At 47.4% G+C, this 19,090-nt stretch overlaps 2 protein-coding genes across 2 annotated transcripts in view; one reads left to right on the top strand and one right to left on the bottom strand.

Moving 5' to 3' along the window:
* Positions 1-5,551, bottom strand: part of METTL13 (methyltransferase 13, eEF1A N-terminus and K55) — a 104,746-nt gene extending 99,195 nt beyond the window's left edge. Inside the window, exon 1 of the mRNA XM_086957641.1 lies at positions 5,319-5,551. Coding sequence (XP_086813767.1) covers positions 5,319-5,471 — 153 coding nt within the window. The 5' untranslated portion in view covers positions 5,472-5,551. The remainder of the gene's footprint in view (positions 1-5,318) is intronic.
* Positions 5,552-5,899: 348 nt separating this feature from the next.
* Positions 5,900-19,090, top strand: part of ITPA (inosine triphosphatase) — a 115,562-nt gene continuing 102,371 nt past the window's right edge. The window contains exon 1 of the mRNA XM_086957630.1: positions 5,900-6,030. Within this exon, the coding sequence (XP_086813756.1) occupies positions 5,968-6,030 (63 nt within the window). The 5' untranslated portion in view covers positions 5,900-5,967. The remainder of the gene's footprint in view (positions 6,031-19,090) is intronic.

Raw genomic sequence — 19,090 nt, 5'->3', positions numbered from 1 at the left:
TAGTCGAGGAATAAAATACAGAAAAGGCTACACTGTTGCTATCCTCATACAGCTAATACCAAACTAAGGGAGCACCTCCTACAAGTACACAAAAAACTGCACATTCTTCTACAAAACAAAGCCACGCCATCACCAAAACACATTCTGTAAACTGCCTACTAATAAATGCTCAATCACTCTCTAGAAACAAGCATTACATCTATGACCTCCTCACTGACACACAACCTGGCTTATTCCTTGTAACTGAATCATAGTTGGAAGACGACATGGCTCCAGTGTTGCATGAAGCTGTTCCTCTAGGTTATCAAACTTTCACATAAAGTCATATAGGCACAAGAGGAGGTGGCCTAGCTATTGTATTCAAGCAAACATTAAATATCACTAGAGCACACAACGTCTCCATACAAGTTTGTGAAACCCTCTTCACCAAATACAACCCTACACCATCTTCCTACTGTAACTTCCTACTCTTTTACAGACCTCCAGCTAGCAATGCAACATTCCCAGACACACTTCTAGACACAGTTTCAATCCTGATGAGACTACCCTCCAACCTATGCATTATTGGTGACCTAAACATTTGGTTTGACAAACCCAAAATGTCCCATCCGAAAACAATAATCACTGGCCTAGATGCACTGAACCTACATCAGATTGTCCAGAAACCCACACATATAGCTAGACACATCATAGATGTAATTTTTGCAAATACAGAACTGGTTACCTTTCAAACGAGGACTCAAGTCACATGGTCAGACCACCATGTGTTTGATTTCTAGCATAAAACACCACAAAGCAACACATATAAAACCACCTATTAATGGTGGAACAAACTAAATTTTAAACACTTAGGAACACAAACTGTGCTCGTAAAGCAGCTGAGGTTGCGGAATGTGCTGCTCTGAGCCGATCATGGACCCGCTGCATTTCTGTACTTTGCTGCGCCATGCGGGCGAGGATGGGCAAACACTGCCTGGCTGAAAACTCGCGGCCTCTCTGCTTGCAGTTTTGTATTTTCCTCATTATGAGCCCTCTCACAACCCCACAAATCCGGCAGTCGTGACACCACGCCCCTCCCCTTCAGTTACTTAGGACAGCCCGAGGCCGCAGTGCAAGCTCCCCTTGCCCAGGATAACAGCAGTGTCGGCATTTCTTACGCACAGCGGGTGGGAGTCGAAACTTCCCATACACGGGACGGACGGCAGTAGACGATTCCCTTGCTCAGGACAGGCGCGGCCTAGTGGTGCAACGCAAAATCATGCCCCTCCCTCCTGTAAAATGTGTTGAGGGGCCACAGAGTCTTCCATATTCCTAGGCCTTGGGCTGAATGGGGCCCCCTTGAAGGGTGGGTACCACCTGCGCGCAGGGGCTGCAGGGGCCTGTGTTACAGACCGCAGTGCACGCTTTCCTTGCACAGACGAGAGCGCAAGCTTGATTCGCGCTGGAGTGATGACATTCAAGGACTCATGAGGACACACAGCAGTGCTAGTTTTAATTAAGCAGGGCAGGTACCCGTGCAAGCTTCCATTATACAGGACAGGCAGCGATGGAAACTTTCCCTCTGAAGGACAGACAGCAATGCAAGTTTTCCTTACGCAGGAAAGACGGCAGTACATTTATTTGTTACCACAGGTCACACAACTGTATAAGCTTGCCTTGCATAGGGCAGCCAACAGCATACCCTATCCTTACACAGGACAGACAGCAGTGCAAGCTTCCCTTAGGCAGAGCAGACAGCAGTGCACGCTTCCCTTAGGCAGAGTAGACAGCAGTGCAAGCTTCCCTTATACAGGGCAGACAACAGTAAAATCTCCTCCTCCAAAGGCCAGACAGCTGTACATGCTTAACTTCAATAGGACAAACAGCTGTGCAAGCTTTCGTAACACAGGACAAACAACACCGGGCAGACAGCAGGACAAGCTCACCTAACACAGGGCAGACAGCAGGACAAGCTTACCTAACACAGGGCAGACAGCAGGGCAAGCTTACCTAACACAGGGCAGACAGCAGGGCAAGCTTACCTAACACAGGGCAAGCTTACCTAACACAGTGCAGACAGCAGGGCAAGCTTACCTAGCACAGGGCAGACAGCAGGGCAAGCTTCCCATAGGCAGGGCAGACAGCTGTGCAATCGCTGTTTACACATGTCAGACAGCTGTACATGCTTTACTTCTATAGGACATACAGGCAGGGCCGGTCCTAGAACTCCTGGGGCCCCGGGCGAAAGAGAAGATGTGAGGCCCCTCTAATTTGCATATATCTTCCAGTCGCAGCCGGCATGGCTCGCGGGTGGAGGATCTCGCAGGAGTTCGGAAGGGGGGGTGTAGAACAAGAAGCAGGCAGCCTCCCTCCCCTCCCCTAAGCCAATCATATAGCTGCAATGGCAGCGTTGTGATTGATCAGGAGGCCGACCAGCCAGGCGCCTATGGGGAGGCCATTTTCCCCATGTAGGCTGCATTGCAGCCTACATAGAGGAAGGCCAGAGTGCGCATGACTGGATTGGCCGAACAGTCAGCGCCCTTAGCAGTTGGCAAGGCAATCCTCTCCTGCCCTAAAACAGACCCGCCCGCCCCCAACGAAACACTTCTGCTTTCTCGCGGTGCTAGAAGCAGAAACATAAAATGTACATTTTAGTATTTTGCGTTTCTGCTTTTGCGAGAAAGTAGTGGGGTGTCGCTCATCTGCCCTAGTGAAGGAGCCGCCCTTGGTAACATCACAAGAAGTGACATCATAGAAAGTGACATCGCAGGACTATTGATCTTATTTGGCATCCCTGAAGAGACCTAACATGGATATCAGTAACATGGACAAAAAGATAAATATACAAATGAAATAAGTCCATATATTTTAAAACTGTTAAATGGATTACATTTGTCTCATTAGATGGAAAAGCTAGGTGCAGGTCTCACAAAGATGTACATTATTGATCACCGGAGTTTCATGACATTTTTGTTGTTGCCGAAAATTCCTGGAGACCAGGAAGGAGGCAGCAAGTGCTTTTAGAAAGATAATATATCCGCAAACATGACCCAAAGTCAGCGCTCAATGCGATCTCACCGTTTGCACCACCCTAGAGCCTCCCTGCTCAAGGGTCCTGTGACCTCAATGACAGAGTCACTGTTGCTCTAGGGTGTGCTGCTTCGTAGGCCTCCCCAAAAGACTTGCAGTGGGCTTCAATAGGGATTGTGGTAGACAGGCCTTCAAGGTTAACCCACACTTGCCACTGCTAGGGTTCACCTGCTGGTGCTAAAACACCAGGGCTTCTAAGGTCGTGTGGGTCCTTGCAAGGTCTAGCATGGAAATGTGCTCCCTCAGGGAGATTGGTCTGGTGGACTGGTCATGAAGGCTGAACCTGTCTCCCCATTTCCAAATTCGGCAGCTCTGACCATAGTGCCACATCCTCTCTCCACTGAACACCATACTACCGCACTGAGAGAAACTCGCACTGCCTTCAACTACAACCCAATTGTGCCCCGCTACTAACACCTAGAGGCGACTCATTTCAAATTACGCACTAGACAAGAGCAATATGCTGCCTAAAAAAAAAAAGTGACAACATTCTGGAAAAAGCAAACACTCATAAGGAATGTAAGATTAATTAAAGCATGTGAAATATAAACAGGAACAACATGGTTACCTTGACGCTTTAGCACTTATTCAGAAATGAATGAGTGCCTTTGCATGAAAAGTTAAGGCCATGACTACAGGGCCGGAACGGACCTGCTTCAATGCCCATTGAATATATCCTTACAAAACAAAAGCAATATGGTTTAAAAAGACCACATTTGTGAATACAGAGCAGTGGTATGCACTTTATTTTCCAGTCCGCCCATCAAGGAGGTATTGCAGTACATCCAGAAATGGTGCTCTTCCCCACCTGGGAAAAACAATGCTGTTTAGAGAAAGACAAGAAAACAAAAGTAGCGCTTCACTGGTAAACTCGGTGTAGTGGCACTAATGTGATTTAGGTGTGAATAAAATCAATCTGGCCCCTTTTCGACCCACTCTGTCTTGCTTTAGTTGTTTTTTACGTTTGAATTTTTTATTTCTCTCTTTCTCAAGGCTGCACTTTGGAAGTGAGAAATGTCACACAAAAGATGACCTTTCCAGCAAAAACGTTTTCCTTTTTTGGATTCATTTCACAGGGGAACAAATAAAGGAAAGGAAAAGAAAGAGGGAGTAGTAGCTACAAGGCGCTGGGAAGGGGGCCCCCACACCCTGACCTTGCAGATTTCTATAGTGCTTAGAGGCCCAGGGAAAGGGGGCCCCACACCGGGACCTTGCAGCTTGCTCTAGTGCTTCGAGGCCCAGGGAAAGGGGGCCCCCTCCCCCGGGCCTGAAGCAGTAACAAAGCCTTTCTTAAAACACTGCCCCAGCACCAGTTTCTCCAGCTGCTCCCTCCTCCCCTCACCCACTGCTCCTTACCTGTTTCCGGCTGGTCCTGGAAACAAAGGGGCCTTCTGTCACCTAGCAACAAAATGCAGACAGGAATGGCTGGTACTTAAGAGAGGTGTTGCCTCGCCCCTGACACTCTGAGCCCTAATTGATGGCCCTGCCGCTGTGACTTCCCCACTCTGTTTGTCCCTCCCCCCCACCCCTGCACCCCCAGGAATGCCACCACGTGGTTGGACACCAGACATCTCCGATGTGTATTGTAATGTGTGGGGAGGGGGCCCTGGTGGAGCAGGGGGGCCCCCTGCCTCTCACCTGAGCGCGAGGCCCTGGGCGGCTGCCCATGCTGCCCATGCCTAGCGCCGGCCCTGCATACAGGAGTGCAAGCTTCCCTTACACAGGAAAGACTGCATTGCAGGCTTACCTAACAGAGGGCAGACTGCAGATCCAAGTTTCCATTACGTAGGACAGGCTGAAGTGCAAGTTTCCATTACACAGGCCAGCCAGCAGTGCAAGCTTACCTAACACAGGGAAGACAGCAGTGCAACCTTCCATTACACAGGACAACAAGCATTGGCATAGCCAATAGGTCTCGCCTTTGGGACCTTACACATTTTTAGCCATGCAACAGTTGATGTTATTGCACCAAGGATATTGTGATGCATAACTAAATGCCAATGCTTGTTGATTGTACAGCGCACTGAAGGAAACCTTGAGGCAGCGCATAGCACTAAATATTGAGCCAGGAACTGTTGGGTTTGAGGGGGATCGTACAAACAACTGAGGAAAAAAAATGTGTCAACAGCACCATGTCGTGGAAGGAAAAGTGAGTAGCGCTTTCATAGTATTAGCTGGTGTTTAACAGAAATGGCAGCACACGGTGACAAAAGACAAGCAAATGTCCCTGGGGTTAGAGCAGAACACACCTTGTCCCTCGTGTTGATGTACTTGTGCAGCACCCCGCAAAGCTCAGTGTAGCCTCCATACCACTCGAAGGCGCGTGTTCCCCGGCGACGGAAAAATCGCTCCCAGTATTGGGCCGAGGCGAACTCCTGCGAGCTCCGTGGCAGCAACTCCATAGCGGGAAACACAGAAATGGGCAAGAGAGGCAAGCGAGTACATTTAATCAAAAGCACGGAACTCACTGACAGCACATGGACTACACAGGCAAGGAAACAAACGAAAGACTACTCGATTCTTAGTGACAGCCGCAGTTCTGCTGTGAATTCCTTTCGGATGTAGCCATTTCGCATGGATATGCATGTATGAATTTGTCGAAATGGTGGATTTATGCCTGCAAATAGCGATGCACTTATTATTGAAACTTTTTTTCACAACTGTAGCTGTTTTAAATAGAGCGATTTTGCATTTCTTATATGAACTAGTGTTAAATGTAATTCAATGTTTATTTCCATGATGGCTGCCAGGTTGGAACCGTTTTATAGCCTCTTCCTTGTTCGAAGTGGGCGGGATAAGGTTCAAAACGAGACTTGAGCCGCAGATCAGATCTACGTCTATTGGCTGTACAGAGAAGATGAGGACGTATTTCCCGGGAAACTATACCCCACAAGAAGCATGGCCGCCTCTGTCAAGAGAAGCATTGTATTCGTTACCGGCAATGCCAAGAAACTGGAAGAGGTGAGCAGGCGGTTATTGAGTAGGGCTGTTAATTCATCAGGCATAGGATCCTCATTTGGCATGCTCAGTATCTTCATTGTGTGCTCCATCGATGTAAAGCGAATGTCCAGTGAAAGGCATTCTGCTAGATGTACTACACGAGCTTTAAACATTATTAGTCACATGATTTTCATTTCCAAAAGCATGAAATACAAAGCTCTCCGGTTACCAGCTCCATGTCTGAGTAGCTCATTCCTTTCTGTGTTTTTTGTTAGGTCTCGCACAGGCAGCCCTTGTGCTGTCTCTTTGAGACATGCTGAATTCAGGGATGGACTTGAAGCTCCGCCCATCTTTTCAATTGGCTCCTGTTACTGTTCATTCTGAATGGCTGCTTTCGATTGTGAATAGGTTCAGTAGTCCCTCCTTAGTATAACCTTTTCTGCTTTTGTAATCTACCATGAGGACTGGCCCTTTTATTTGTGTTGTTACTCAGTATGCTTTATTTACAGTCTGCGAGCACTATTTTCTTAAATGACTTTCTCGTACCTGCTATTGCAGACCCACTATTTGCTACCCATCTGACACATACAGCATTTCTTTCCTCCTCATCATCCGAGGTGCTTGGAGGGCACCTGTTCTGTTCCGTGAGCTTCCCTCCTGCCCCCCACCCTGCTTGTTTTTTATAATTGTGAAATTATTTGAGCGCCTAACCCGTTTCATGAGCGCTGTGCTGGTTTCGCTTTCATTGTTGTGTATTTTACTGGCTCCTTGTTCCACTTTCTCTGCTCTCACTCCCACTCCCAATTAGTCAGCAGGCTCCAGCCTGACCTGCCTCACAGCAGAACAGCGTATTCAGGCCAACAAGAGGTAGGTTTGTGCTGGAGCCTGCTTCAGAGCAGGGGCACTGCTGTCTGTGCCTGCCCTACTCCTCCCAGCACAACTCTCTTGCTCCGGTGCTTTGAGTACTTTCTATCAGCGCAGCTTTTTTTTTTTTTTTTTTAGCACTGCGCTGGTTTTGCTCTCCTTGTTGTGGCTTTTCCCCCTGCTCCTCCATCCCATTCTCTCTGCTCTCCCTCCCCCTCCAATCATTAAAAAGGCTCCAGCTTGCCCCTGCCTCACAGCAGAGGCAGGTGGGTGGAGATAGAGGGCCATGCTGCTAATGTACTATGCCCTCGCCATAAGGCTAAAGAGCTGGTGGCAGAGACTGCTGTCCTTGCCCGCATTCTGTGATTAGGATTTATAACTTCCTTTGTTTGCTTAAGCATACTTGTGCTATTTCTTGCCTTCATTTAATTAGAGGTCCTTTTTTTACAAACACTGCCTGGTCCGGGTTGCAGGTGGTGAAAACATTTGCATAGTCCTCTACTACAGATAGCACAAAAGCGCGGACCCCTGCAGAAGTCTGTATATAACTTGAGGTTGCACTCCCAATAATGTATGTTCCAGTAGGCTGTCGTCTTTGTCCTAAAAGGAACCTGGCTGTCGTAGTCACATGTGTTCGTCTTCTCTAGACATTCTGTCGCCGATCTGTGGGTTTCTCCTTTCAGCCCCAGTACTACAAACAAGACTCACAGTTTATAAGGCTGATTTTAGCCTTGCCTTTCTGACAGACCACTAGCCCGAGACGTGACTAACTGTGCACCAGCCCTACAAGCCTCGCAGAGGACCGACCCGCACCCTCAGTCAACTGCTGCACAGAAGAATGCTTCAGATCAGAGGTCAGATTCACTGGCTTCCTCGGTGAGCAGCGATCATTGACTGTAACCTTATCTGCCTCATTTCCCTGTGACCAAGACTTTAATTAGAAGAGATGGAAGCTCTTCGTTTCCATCCTCTCTCCTATGCATATTGTTTTCCTTGAAGTAATGGCTTGGCTGCACAAGTGATTCAACTAATCTCTGTTAGCTAAAGGATAAGGAGCACCCCCTTACCCTGTAGAATCTATGCCTCACTATCACCTTGTTGTTTTCACATCAGAGCTCCTGCATTGTTGCAAGAAACAGAGAAATTCTAATTAAAAGTTGCAGGAATAGAAGGGAAGTGAAGCGCGTCTACATTAGGCGATCTGCACACACGTGGCATTCTGCAAAGCGGCAAGAATTTTGTTAGATAACAGTGACCGAAAGAGGAATCTGTTGAATGGGCTACTTCATATAGCCGATTGAGTATATTATTGGTTGTGAAAACAAGTGACCGGGTTCTAATTCTAGTTTCTTCAGGTGGCTTATCTGAGTAATCCTGGGCAAATGAGCATTTCACCTTGTTCCACACTACCCATATCTGTCAATGTTGAGAACGCTTGCAAACACCCTAACGGCTGGCCATTAATTACCATAAAAATAAGCTTAGGAATCTATGCATTCAAACATTAGATAGAAACGTTTGTATAGAAAAAAAGCCATTTTCAAATGATTTTTTGGTATCCTACAGAGGTAGGTCAGGGATTTCTAGCAGGGTGAGTCACTCATAGACACCTTTACATCCTTCACAGCACCAGGCCAGCACTCTTATAATTAAGGCTCCCTGTTTTCCATTTTTATTGATAAATGCAGATCGAAAACATTAATTTTCTTGTCTGTATTTATTTTTAAATGTGGATAAAAACGGGAATTGGGTTGCTTTTTGAGTAATTCTAAATACTGTCTGCCAGGCCAATAGATGTTTTGGATTGCTAGATAAGGGGTAAAAAAAAGGAATTTTAGTAAAGAGGCTTTAACAGAAGTAGATATGCACATGGTTCATACTGAAATTTTCAAATAAGTGCACTGATTTATCTTCTTGCGGGTGTTCACAGCACTGTAACCTGCACACGTTCAAGCAAGAGTGCATATTTATCAGTTAAATGAATGTGGAAATATTCTAATTTCAGCTTAATTTTTTCACAAAACCCAAAAGAAATATGGATAAATACAGATAAAATTAGAAAAAAATAAATATGGATAAATACAGACAGAAATGACAAAAAAAGCATAAAACTGGGAGCCCTACTTATAATACAGTCAACAAACTAAATTATATTCAACTCATTCTGTCACATTTTATCTAGTAAGAAATCTATACAAATAAAACGAGCCAAATATTTACCCGACTACAAACAAAAAAAAAGTAACAAACATTATCATTTACAATGCCAATACTCTAACTTTCACAAAGGCGAGACCTATTGCATTGCAAATGCTTCTTTCTGCATGTTGGTAATTGAGTCCTCAAGTTCAGTGGTGTTTCTAGAAGTGAATTTTAGGGGGGGGGGGCGGCTGAAGACACACTTGGCTGCAAATTAAACTGGCTGGGCGCCACCTACAGCTGTGCAGGAACCTTTGTTGGGTCCTGTAGGAACCAGGTATATCAATCAAATGTACCCTGCCTGGGCATACATGTTAACATTGAAAAGCTCCAAAGAGGGACATTTTGAAAAGATATGGGAGGGAGGGGGCATAATTTACCACCACCACCACCCACCCTTATAGGTGCGAGATAGCCGTTTTGGGCTTACAAAATCAGGAGTCTCCTGCCTGACCCAGGTATGTTGGCATGTATGTCTGGGTTCTAGAAATGGTATAAACTGTTACAGGTCAGACCAAAACCTGTGGAACTCATCGTCTCCGAGGCCAAGGTCAATAAATAATTGTTTTAAATATCTGAGAGGCCGTTGTCTTTGACCACTGAGGTGGCTGGCCCAGGGTTAGCATGAAGGCTTAGTAAGACTGTGAAACCGTTAGTTGATGCATTCTACATGATTGTGAATTTCCATAGAAGCATAGTAAATTCTCAGAATGTGGTAAGCTAAACCACCACCGCAAACTCTACCATGCACAAATTTGACTCTGCACAATATAGAGTGGTTCGAGAAATCTCATTGACATAGGTTCTTTGCCTGATGGTGAAGCATTGGTATATGCTCAAAGCAGTAACAAAGGGGAAATAAGAGGCCTTGATGGCCCATGTCTGGGCAAAAAGTAGCAATTCCCACCCAAAATGCAGGATGAATATTGACTGTCTGGATGTCCTGAACTTGTTGATAAAAGGGTATCCATGAATATCAACAAGCAGTTCAAATGTTTGAAACCACAGCCTCAGCTCTAGCTTAATCTCCATGGAGGTCTTCACAATGGTATACTTGAGTTACTTTCCTGATATGGATGTGCGACATGGACCTAGCCCAGAACCGGCATTGTCCTCATTGCTGAAACTCTGCAGCTGATGCTATGAGAGTTACTTGACTGTTGGCAAATGTGGGACATCTGGTGTAAACCTCCCTGAAGGTGACGGCACATTATCCACAGGGCTGCCAACCTCAAGGTGCCCCCAAGTAAACCAGGGCAGTCACAGAGAATGCAAATCATGGTCCCCCAACCCCTTGGATAAAACGCAGTTTTAGTGTCATGTTTTCTTGATATTACTGTTTTATTAAATAACCCCCGTTTTGTGAATTTATTTACAAATCTCCAAAATAAGGAAATTTGTGCCGCTTGATATTTTTGCTGAAACTGCTCCTACTGTGCCGAGGTGAGGTAGCACTTTTAGCGAAAAGATTCCCTGCAAGATAATTGGACTCCATAGGTGCATCAGGTAATTCATCTTCGGATGGCAGAGGCGGAACCTTCTCTACCCCACAAATCAATGGGCTATTCACTTGGTCTAAATGACTCTCTAAGTATACACATGCAAGCAGCAGGATATTCTGAATTAATATAAGGGGGTATTGCCTGGTATGGTGTTGCAACATAATTGTTGTGTTTTTCTGTCAGCCGTTTGAAGCCTGAGTTATAAAATAACATTAGAATGTTGTGGGGTTAAGCTGAGAGAAGTGTGAAGTAACAGTAAAGGATTAGCAAAAAAAGCCGATCCTACCTCCTGAAGTAGATTTTTTTTCTGTTTGTATACTATACAAGTTCTAATAATACAATTTCTTACTATGCCAGGGCTCATGTTATAGAAGGGTCTGGACTGTAACATGGTTCGAATTTTGCCACCTTTCTGTAAATCTGATTTTGTGTTGAGCAAAGCAAAATTTTCATTCAGGATTCCACTCAATCATGAGTGGGCCATTGTTCCTGCACTCAAATTTATGGTAAGAGAGAACAATGGAACTGATTTTACTGGCTGGAATATCTGGCCAGTAAAATGGATTCCGGACAGCTGCATTGCAGCCTGGACCATTTTTCCTGCCACCACCCCACCTCCAGTCATGGCACACAGGGATCATATAATGCTTTGCCCTGCCTGACTACAGTCTCCCCTGCCCTCTTCCACAGTCCCCACCATCCTTCTTGACCACACAGCTGGCCCCCTCTCACATTAATGACCTGCCCAGAGCAGGTGGTAAATGTGAGCGACAATACCCACAGAAAAGAAAACACCTTACGTAATTCTGCCTGGTAAAACCAGGACCACATCAATGTTCCAGATTCCATGGAAATATATTTGAGATTTCTTGAAACTGATGGGATGTTACCGCACTGTACCATTTTTTTACAGGTGTGCATTTGCCACCCCACCAGTACAGTACAAGAAGTCATCTGGGCCATACGGTAACAGGAAGGATGGGGGGAGTGGTAGTGCCAGCATTGGAATTTGAATTTAAAAAGACTTATAAAGCGCACGTACACTGAATCAGTTTCATGGCGCTGGCGAGGTCACTGAGTGAGAGCAAGAAGAGAGCTAGGAGCCGAAAGCCTGCTGGAATAGGAACGTTTTTAGTGACCTCCGAAACTCCATATAGGAAGAGGAGAGTCTTAAAGATAGAGGGAGGTCATTCCAGTGGGTGGGTGCAAGGACAGCAAACTTCTGCCCTCCTGACCGTTTCTTTTTAAAGCGAGGCGTAGTTAACAAGGCCGGGCTAGAGGAGCGAAGGGCCCTGAAGGGAACATGGGAAGAGATTGCCGAGTTGATAAAAGCAGGGGCTGTGCCCGCTCTTGCTTGAAAAGTCAAACACCCCAACTTAAACCTGGCCCGTTGTTTTATAGGCAGCCAGTGTAGGCTTTTGAGCAGAGGGGTCGAATGAGGGGACCTGGATAAACCAAAAACCAGGCGGGCCGCCTGATTCTGTACCAACTGCAGACGTTGCAGGGCATAGGCAGGAGCTCCATTATAGATGATATTGCCATAGTCGATCTTTGACAAGACCATGGCCATTAGGATCAGCTTTAATGCAGAGGTGGTAAAAAACCTGGCAACTTTCCGAATGACTCGTAGTGTAAAAAAAACAGGAGGAAACCACCGAGTTGATATGTGAATGAAGAGTTAATTGATTGTTGAGCGTGATCCCAAGTGTTTTAACTGAAAAAGAAGGGAGAGGAGGGGACCCAAGTGAGAGGGGCCAAAAAGAGGGGGACCAGGGGTTGGCAGCGCCGTCCGTCGCCACTAGTTCTGTTTTATCCGGATTAATTTTTAACTGATTGATGTTCATCCAGTCTCGGATAAATAGCATGACGGACTGGAAACTGCCAACTCCTGAAGGGGAGGATAGGTCAAAAATGAGTTGTAGGTCATCTGCATAGTTGTATACACTGACCTCCATGTTCTGTAAAGCAAACACCAGTGGAAGAATATAAAGATTAAATAAGAAAGGGGAAAGAGCAGACCCCTGGGGAACACCACAGTTGACATTACACAGAGGAGCCGAGAAGGTGCCTAGGTGGACTGTCTGAGTGCGGTCCATCAGGAAGGACTCGACCCAAGCTAATGCCGGTCCCTGACACGCCGCCGCCCTGACACGTGACAAAAGAATGTCATGATCCACAGTGTCAAAGGCGGCGGATAAGTCCAATAGGACCAGAATCTTGGGGGTGTTGGCGTCGAGTCCCTCCCTAAGTTGGTCCATGACCGAAATCACCACCTTCTCGGTTGAGTGTCGTGGACGGAAACCAGCTTGACACGGGGCCAGGTAATTGCTGTCCTCTATAAAGGAGCTCAGCACCTGAGAAACATGCGCCTCAGCCACCTTTCCCAAATAGGGGAGCAGGGATATGGGACGGTAGTTGACTAAGGAAGAAGGGTCAGCCCCGGGCTTCTTTAAAATGGGGATGATGGTGGCAGATTTGAATGCAGTGGGGACTAGGCCATTAGAGAAAGTGTCATTTAAGACAGTGAGGGCGGGAGCAGGACAAGCCAAGAACACCTGGGCCAGAATGCGGGCCGGTCAAGTGTCAGATGGAGACCCTGATTTTACACGCTTGAGGAGCGGAAAGAGGGACTCACTAGTTAGCTCCGGGATATGAATAAGGCACTGGGTGTTCTGTGGTGAAGAGCAGTCTAATGAAGGGTTTGATGGGAGAGGGATGTGTGCTTTTATTTGTGCAACTTTGTCAATAAAGAACTCGTTCAGTGAGTTACACAGTGACTGAGAGGGCACTGTCTGATAAAGCTAACTCGTGAACAGTTGTAAAAATTTCACGAGGATGGCATTCTGCTGCCAATATGGGTTGCGAGAAATAATCTTTCTTGGATGGCCTTTTTATACTCTGAAAGCAAGGTAGTGTAGTTAGTTTTACTAACAGGGCAGTATTTCGACCTCCAAGCCCGTTCTGCTTGACGGACCGTTAATTTAATTGCTTTCAGAGCAGGGGTAAACCACTTGTTAGCATGGTGATGGTGGTTGATGGTAACTTTCTTCAAAGGGGCCTTTTGATCACGGAGATGGGTTAGCTAACTATCCAGAGTGGCCAGCTGAAATTGAGGAGGCACATCAGTGAGGTCAGTGCAGGTGGCAGTTAAGGATTCGCAGAACGCAGGGATATCAACACGATTCCAGCTCCTAGCCCAAAGGGTTTTGGAACTAAGAGGGGCATTTCGCAAGCGAAGGTCCAAAGAAAAGGACAGTAAATGATGGTCGGACCATACGCAAGGAATAATGGACAGGTTGGTGGTGGGTAGGTTAAGGGTCCATATTTGGTCTAAGATGTGGCCCCGGGTGTGTAGGGGCACGGACGTGTTGAATAAAATTTAAACTTGATAACAGTGAGGTAAAATCCTTGGAAGTGAGGTCTTCTGCGGGATCACTGGGCCAAAAGTTAAAATCGCCAAGCACAAGTACAGTAGCGTTGTTAACCACTAAAGGGGCCAGCAGCTCCTGAAAAGCAAGGATAAACTGGGGAGAGGGTTGGGGGGGGGGGGGGCGGTAAACCAACACAGAGGTTACGGGGGATTTGGGTAAGACAGAGCGCACAACCAAGCAGTCCGCTGCAGGCAAAGAGGGGGATGCCAATATTTGAAACCGGAGGTTGTCACAGAAGATTAAGGCAACCCCACCACCAGTTTTGCCATCAGGTCGGTCCGCCCGAAGAATGGAATAAGAGGAAGGAAGGGCCGCCAAGACACTGGGTTGGGAGTCAAGGCGGTACCATGTCTCGGTTAAGCACAGTATGTCGGGGCTGTCGCTGTCAAGGAGATAGAAGATCTCCTGCTGATGCGCGACTGCCGACCTGGTATTTAATAAGGCGATGGAAGTGCCCGGGTGCGGGGGGCTGCTGGAGGGTGTGGACAGGGGGTTGATAGCCTCCAGTGTGGGTGGGAGTCGGGCAATGCCTAGGGCCAAGATGTGGGAGGCGGTTGCTGGGTCTACGGGGTAGCTCTTGCATAAGGATAGTAAATGCCTGGGTGAGTATTCCAGGGCAAATCGGGCATGGTGACAGGACCCGGGTCCCTTGCGGTCACGGACGGGCACAGACGGGCTTTCCTTTGGCGCGCCGCCTTCGCGCCCGCTGCGCCCGTCCGCTGCGCTCCCGGAAGCACATTGCCTTTTGTATCCTGTCCCACCCGAGCACTGGACCGCTAACTCCGGCCAGGCTCGTGGTACTACCCTTCCCAAGATGGCGGCCACCCTCTACTCTCTCGGCACCGGGGCCGGTGAGGATCGACGAGGGAAGACCGTGAAGGAGTGTGGGAGCGCCGGGATCCTGCACAACGAAAATGGGGTTAATGCATCAGAAACACAGAAATGCAATTTTAAAAGATTTTTGTTAACAATATCGCCAAGCGGCGTAATTAATAAAGGCTTCAGGGCACAGCTCTCAGAATATTTCCCCCTGCAGCAGACCTCAAGCGGGCCTCAGGCTCTGCCACAGCCTGGAATGCCCTGTGAGTCTGTGCGCTCCCACAGTCTTACATGCTTACGGGTATTTGCCAATTCGTCCCCAATATCTTTCCACTTTGGTAAAGGTTGATAATTTAGTCCGGACATAGACCGGTGTAAAACATTTTTCATGGTCCAAAAAGGGGGGTTTAGGGAAGGTGAAACTGCCCTTGCTCAGCAGATTTTCGCATGAGCAAATCTATATGTGCATATTTGCTCATAAGAACATGGATCACAAAAGTTTGCTAGGTCTACCGTTTCTAGGCCTAGTTCTATAATCTTTTGTGAATTCATGAAATGTCTCTGATCTGCACTAATGTAAGGACATATACCTGTGGATGCTTTTAGGTTATTTTCTTACATCCTCAAAGAGGAGATAAGGAAGTGTATTAATCATTTCATTGATTTGTAGACTAATTAGGGTGGGGTGAACACACAGCTCTATCGGACACCTCGATTTTGGTTCGGTCCGTTAGCTCGCTCTTCTTGCTCCATCTACTTGGTCATAGTTGTTACTATATCAATGTATTATTAAATCAAGTAGATTTGTTGGCTCTGGGGACCTGTTTGAATGTTGCCTTTAAATGAACATACTACTTACAAAAGGCACTTGTTCAGAGTGACATATTTCCAGAGAATTAAAATAAAATAAAGAAGCATTTACAATGCAACGGTTTCGCCTTAGGAGAAGTGACCCTACTTTATGTGCAAGTTTTGCTGATTCCAGACTTACCCACTGTTGAAGTTTATATTACAGCTCTGACATTGCAGTATGCTCTTGGCTAAAAAAAACTAGGATTGGCAGAAACGTCACGCATGGGGCCATTTGGAAGATATACTTTTCTATACATGGCATCAGAAAGGTGAAATGGTGTAGGCTGCTAAAGGCTAATGCCCACATGCATCAAAGTCAATTGCATTCGCAAACGGTGCGAATCGCAATTTTCGGCCGTTTGCGAATGCAATTGACTACTTTGGAATTCATCATGCATTTCGCAATTTTAGGAATCGCAACCATGTTGCGATTTCTAAAATTGCGATTGCATTTAAGAAATCGCAATTTCAGATTTCTTAAATGCAATGCATGATCATTTTTTAATTGCGAATTCGTAATTTGAAATTCGCAAAATGTTAATGCCTTCCCATTCATTCCTATGGGCCTTTTGGCCCATAGGAATCAATGGGAAGGGTAAACAGTCAGCTACACTGAAAAAGATAACCATTTTGTACCTAAAGAGCAGCCCTGACTAAAAGACTCTTGACCGGGGGACACCAGAATCAGCAGCCATGCCTTGCCCTGGGCCGCCATGTTGGGTGTAGCGCCCTGGACAGTCGCGGAGCGAGGATGCCATGGGCCCCGGTGCAAGCAATGAAAATTGACCCATTGGCTGTTGTTGGGTTAAAGAAAACAGCAACTATGGAGGTCCAGTACCCCCCTCGGGGCTTTGTATCCCGGTGCCACTGCGCCTGCTGCACCAATGACAGCTGCTCTCCAGGCACCTCTCGGGTGTGACGAAGAATTTCTCTGTGCGGGGAAGACGGGGTGCACTTTGAGGAACAGCGCCCCAGAAGCAGGGTGTTATGTATGAGCTGGATAGATAGCTCAGCGGGTGAAAGGTCGTCCCATTAGGACTCAAGGGGCTGATGAGTGTGTGTGTGTGGGGCAGAAAACAAGCAGCAAAACGAATACGGGGAAGAGGGGTATAAAAAGAAAGGTCTGTGCATCTCGGGCAAGGAGCGCCAGCCACCCTCAGAATCAGCGCAGATGGCTCGAGAAAAGGAAAAGTAATGGACGTGCATGGCCAGGCTCGTGACTGCCGGCTGGTGGGAGGGAGTGGGGACGTGTGACGTGCTCGCCATCCATAGCGCTTGGAGTCGGCACGCTCAGCCTACTGCATCATATTTTCTTGTTTAAGCATTACTAGCTACCTAAAACCATACACAACATACCAGGCACCACAGACCCCTACCAAAATGAGCGCCTGGGTTAAGGAGCGCTAAGGTGCCAAACTAGTTACAGAAGGCGCTATACAAATGTTGATGCCATAACAAAGAACTGCCCTCGCTTTGCGCGAGCGCCCACATTCATTGCACGCATGTATTCTACCATGCTGTTTGAACACACAGTACTGGGGCAAGGCCGGCTTTGGCATGGGCGAGCTGGGCCCAGGCCCAGGGCGCGAATCTTAAGAGAGGAGCACAGAGCTGCCTGCTTTGTCATTCCCTCTCACCACACACCACCAACACCACCCAGACAAAACCACTGTCATGGACCTGAGCTGTGAGTGATTCAGGCGAGTCACTGCTGTGATGTCATCAGACAGAAGCTGACCTGTAAATGCAAAAGGGGCTCCCTACCGCTTCACTTTAGTCATCAACAGCAGGCAGGACCCCAACTTTCTTTGGGCCCAGGGATCTATGCCAGCACAGGAGGTAGTGGTTGCCAGGCGAGCGCTCTAAACCATGACTATTGCGTCAAGAAGCCCACATCAGCAAGGGCGCCAAAAGTCTTTCTGCCCAGGGCGCTACCCTGTCAAGGGGTCTCAGTCCAGCAGCACAACGGATGGCACTCAACAAAAAAAGCTCCTGGCAGAGAGGATGCGAGAATGACTATAGACCAGCCAGTCACAGACTGAGTCAAACCCGTTGAGATTGTGCACACCCGTCTGTATCCAGTTAGAGCCCCTCGCAACAGATATACTCCGGGGTCGACGGCAGTGCGTGTGACGTCAGACGGGTATACAGGCATGGCAGTGGAGGGGACCTCAGTTTACGCACTGCCGAGTTTAACGACTTGGGCTCAAATCACGGCGTCGGTGTTTCACCGAGGAACCGTGCGACCCTGGGCCTTCCCTCAGACTGTAAATATGTTTAAAATGTTCAAGTATCTTATTTCATAGTTTCCCACGCCAACACCTGACACTCATTTTGATGAAACATCAGGTTGGAAATGCTCTAGCTACAATAAATATAATTCTATACAGGCGCTGCCGATGGTAGAAACATGGAGGGGCGAGTGGTCGTGGAACAGGATATCCGGATCCCTCGCTTCATCGAGGGCCTCATTAACAAAGGTAAAATTACACTTTGGTGTACATTTACGATTGTTTGCTATTCACAAAGGGGGTTATGAGCAGTATCTATACGAGAGCCGAGGCCCGGCATATAAAAGTATAGGTATTTTTATGTGCGGAGACTAAAGTAAATCCCTTTTGAATACCACACAATGGTAAACTTATACGAAAGTGTAAGTTTACCTTTGAGAACCAGGCCTTCAGTGTGTGATCCTGGGCGAACTCCTTCGTCCTATAGTGGAATTCAGCAATAGAAGAGCTTCTCTGAGAACCCCGTCTGACACAAATCACATCCACCCCCCAACCTTAGCCAAGACAAAAATCAAGAGTTTCCCCAGTAGGGGGCGGCATGCAGTGCAGTGAAACACCCCCGGTCCAACAGAGCGCAGTTTAAGCAGATCCTAATCCTGCATTTGGGTTTCTTTATAGGGTCGAACGTGGTAAGAGCAAAAGAAACCGAGAAGGCAAAAACCAACCCCACTCGCATCACCGAGCGTGCCTGCTCTCTTCGTCGCTGCCTGTAATATTCGCTTTATCGCCTGCCTTGTCACGTTTATTGATTCGACCCCCTCGTCACTGGCTTGTCTCTGTCTTATCTGATTATCCAGACAGAACAGTCTCCCCTTAAATCTGCGAAGTCTCGCATTCCGGGCCAGTCTTAACCAGAGCGGCTCCTGTGCGCGCGTAATTATCCAATTAAGCGCCTCCTCTGTCATTAGCGGCGCTCACTCACCCGGTGCAAGAGGCATAGCACAGGAGCCGGCTGTGCTGCACCCCACCTCCCGCCCCACACACAGTTACCCCCACCCCCCAAAGCCCCAAGAGACGGCGGGAGTCCAGGGGAGATGCTGGCCATGACACCTCCTGGAGAGAGCCCCCCCCCCCCCCCTTCATCCCGGGAGGATTCCGCCCAAGAGAACAGGGCTCATTGTTT

This window comes from Lissotriton vulgaris, chromosome 1_1, assembly GCF_964263255.1.
Source record: "Lissotriton vulgaris chromosome 1_1, aLisVul1.2, whole genome shotgun sequence".
NCBI lineage: Eukaryota > Metazoa > Chordata > Amphibia > Caudata > Salamandridae > Lissotriton > Lissotriton vulgaris.
Note: the sequence above shows the minus strand (reverse complement) of the source record. Positions and strands in the feature narration are given on the sequence as shown.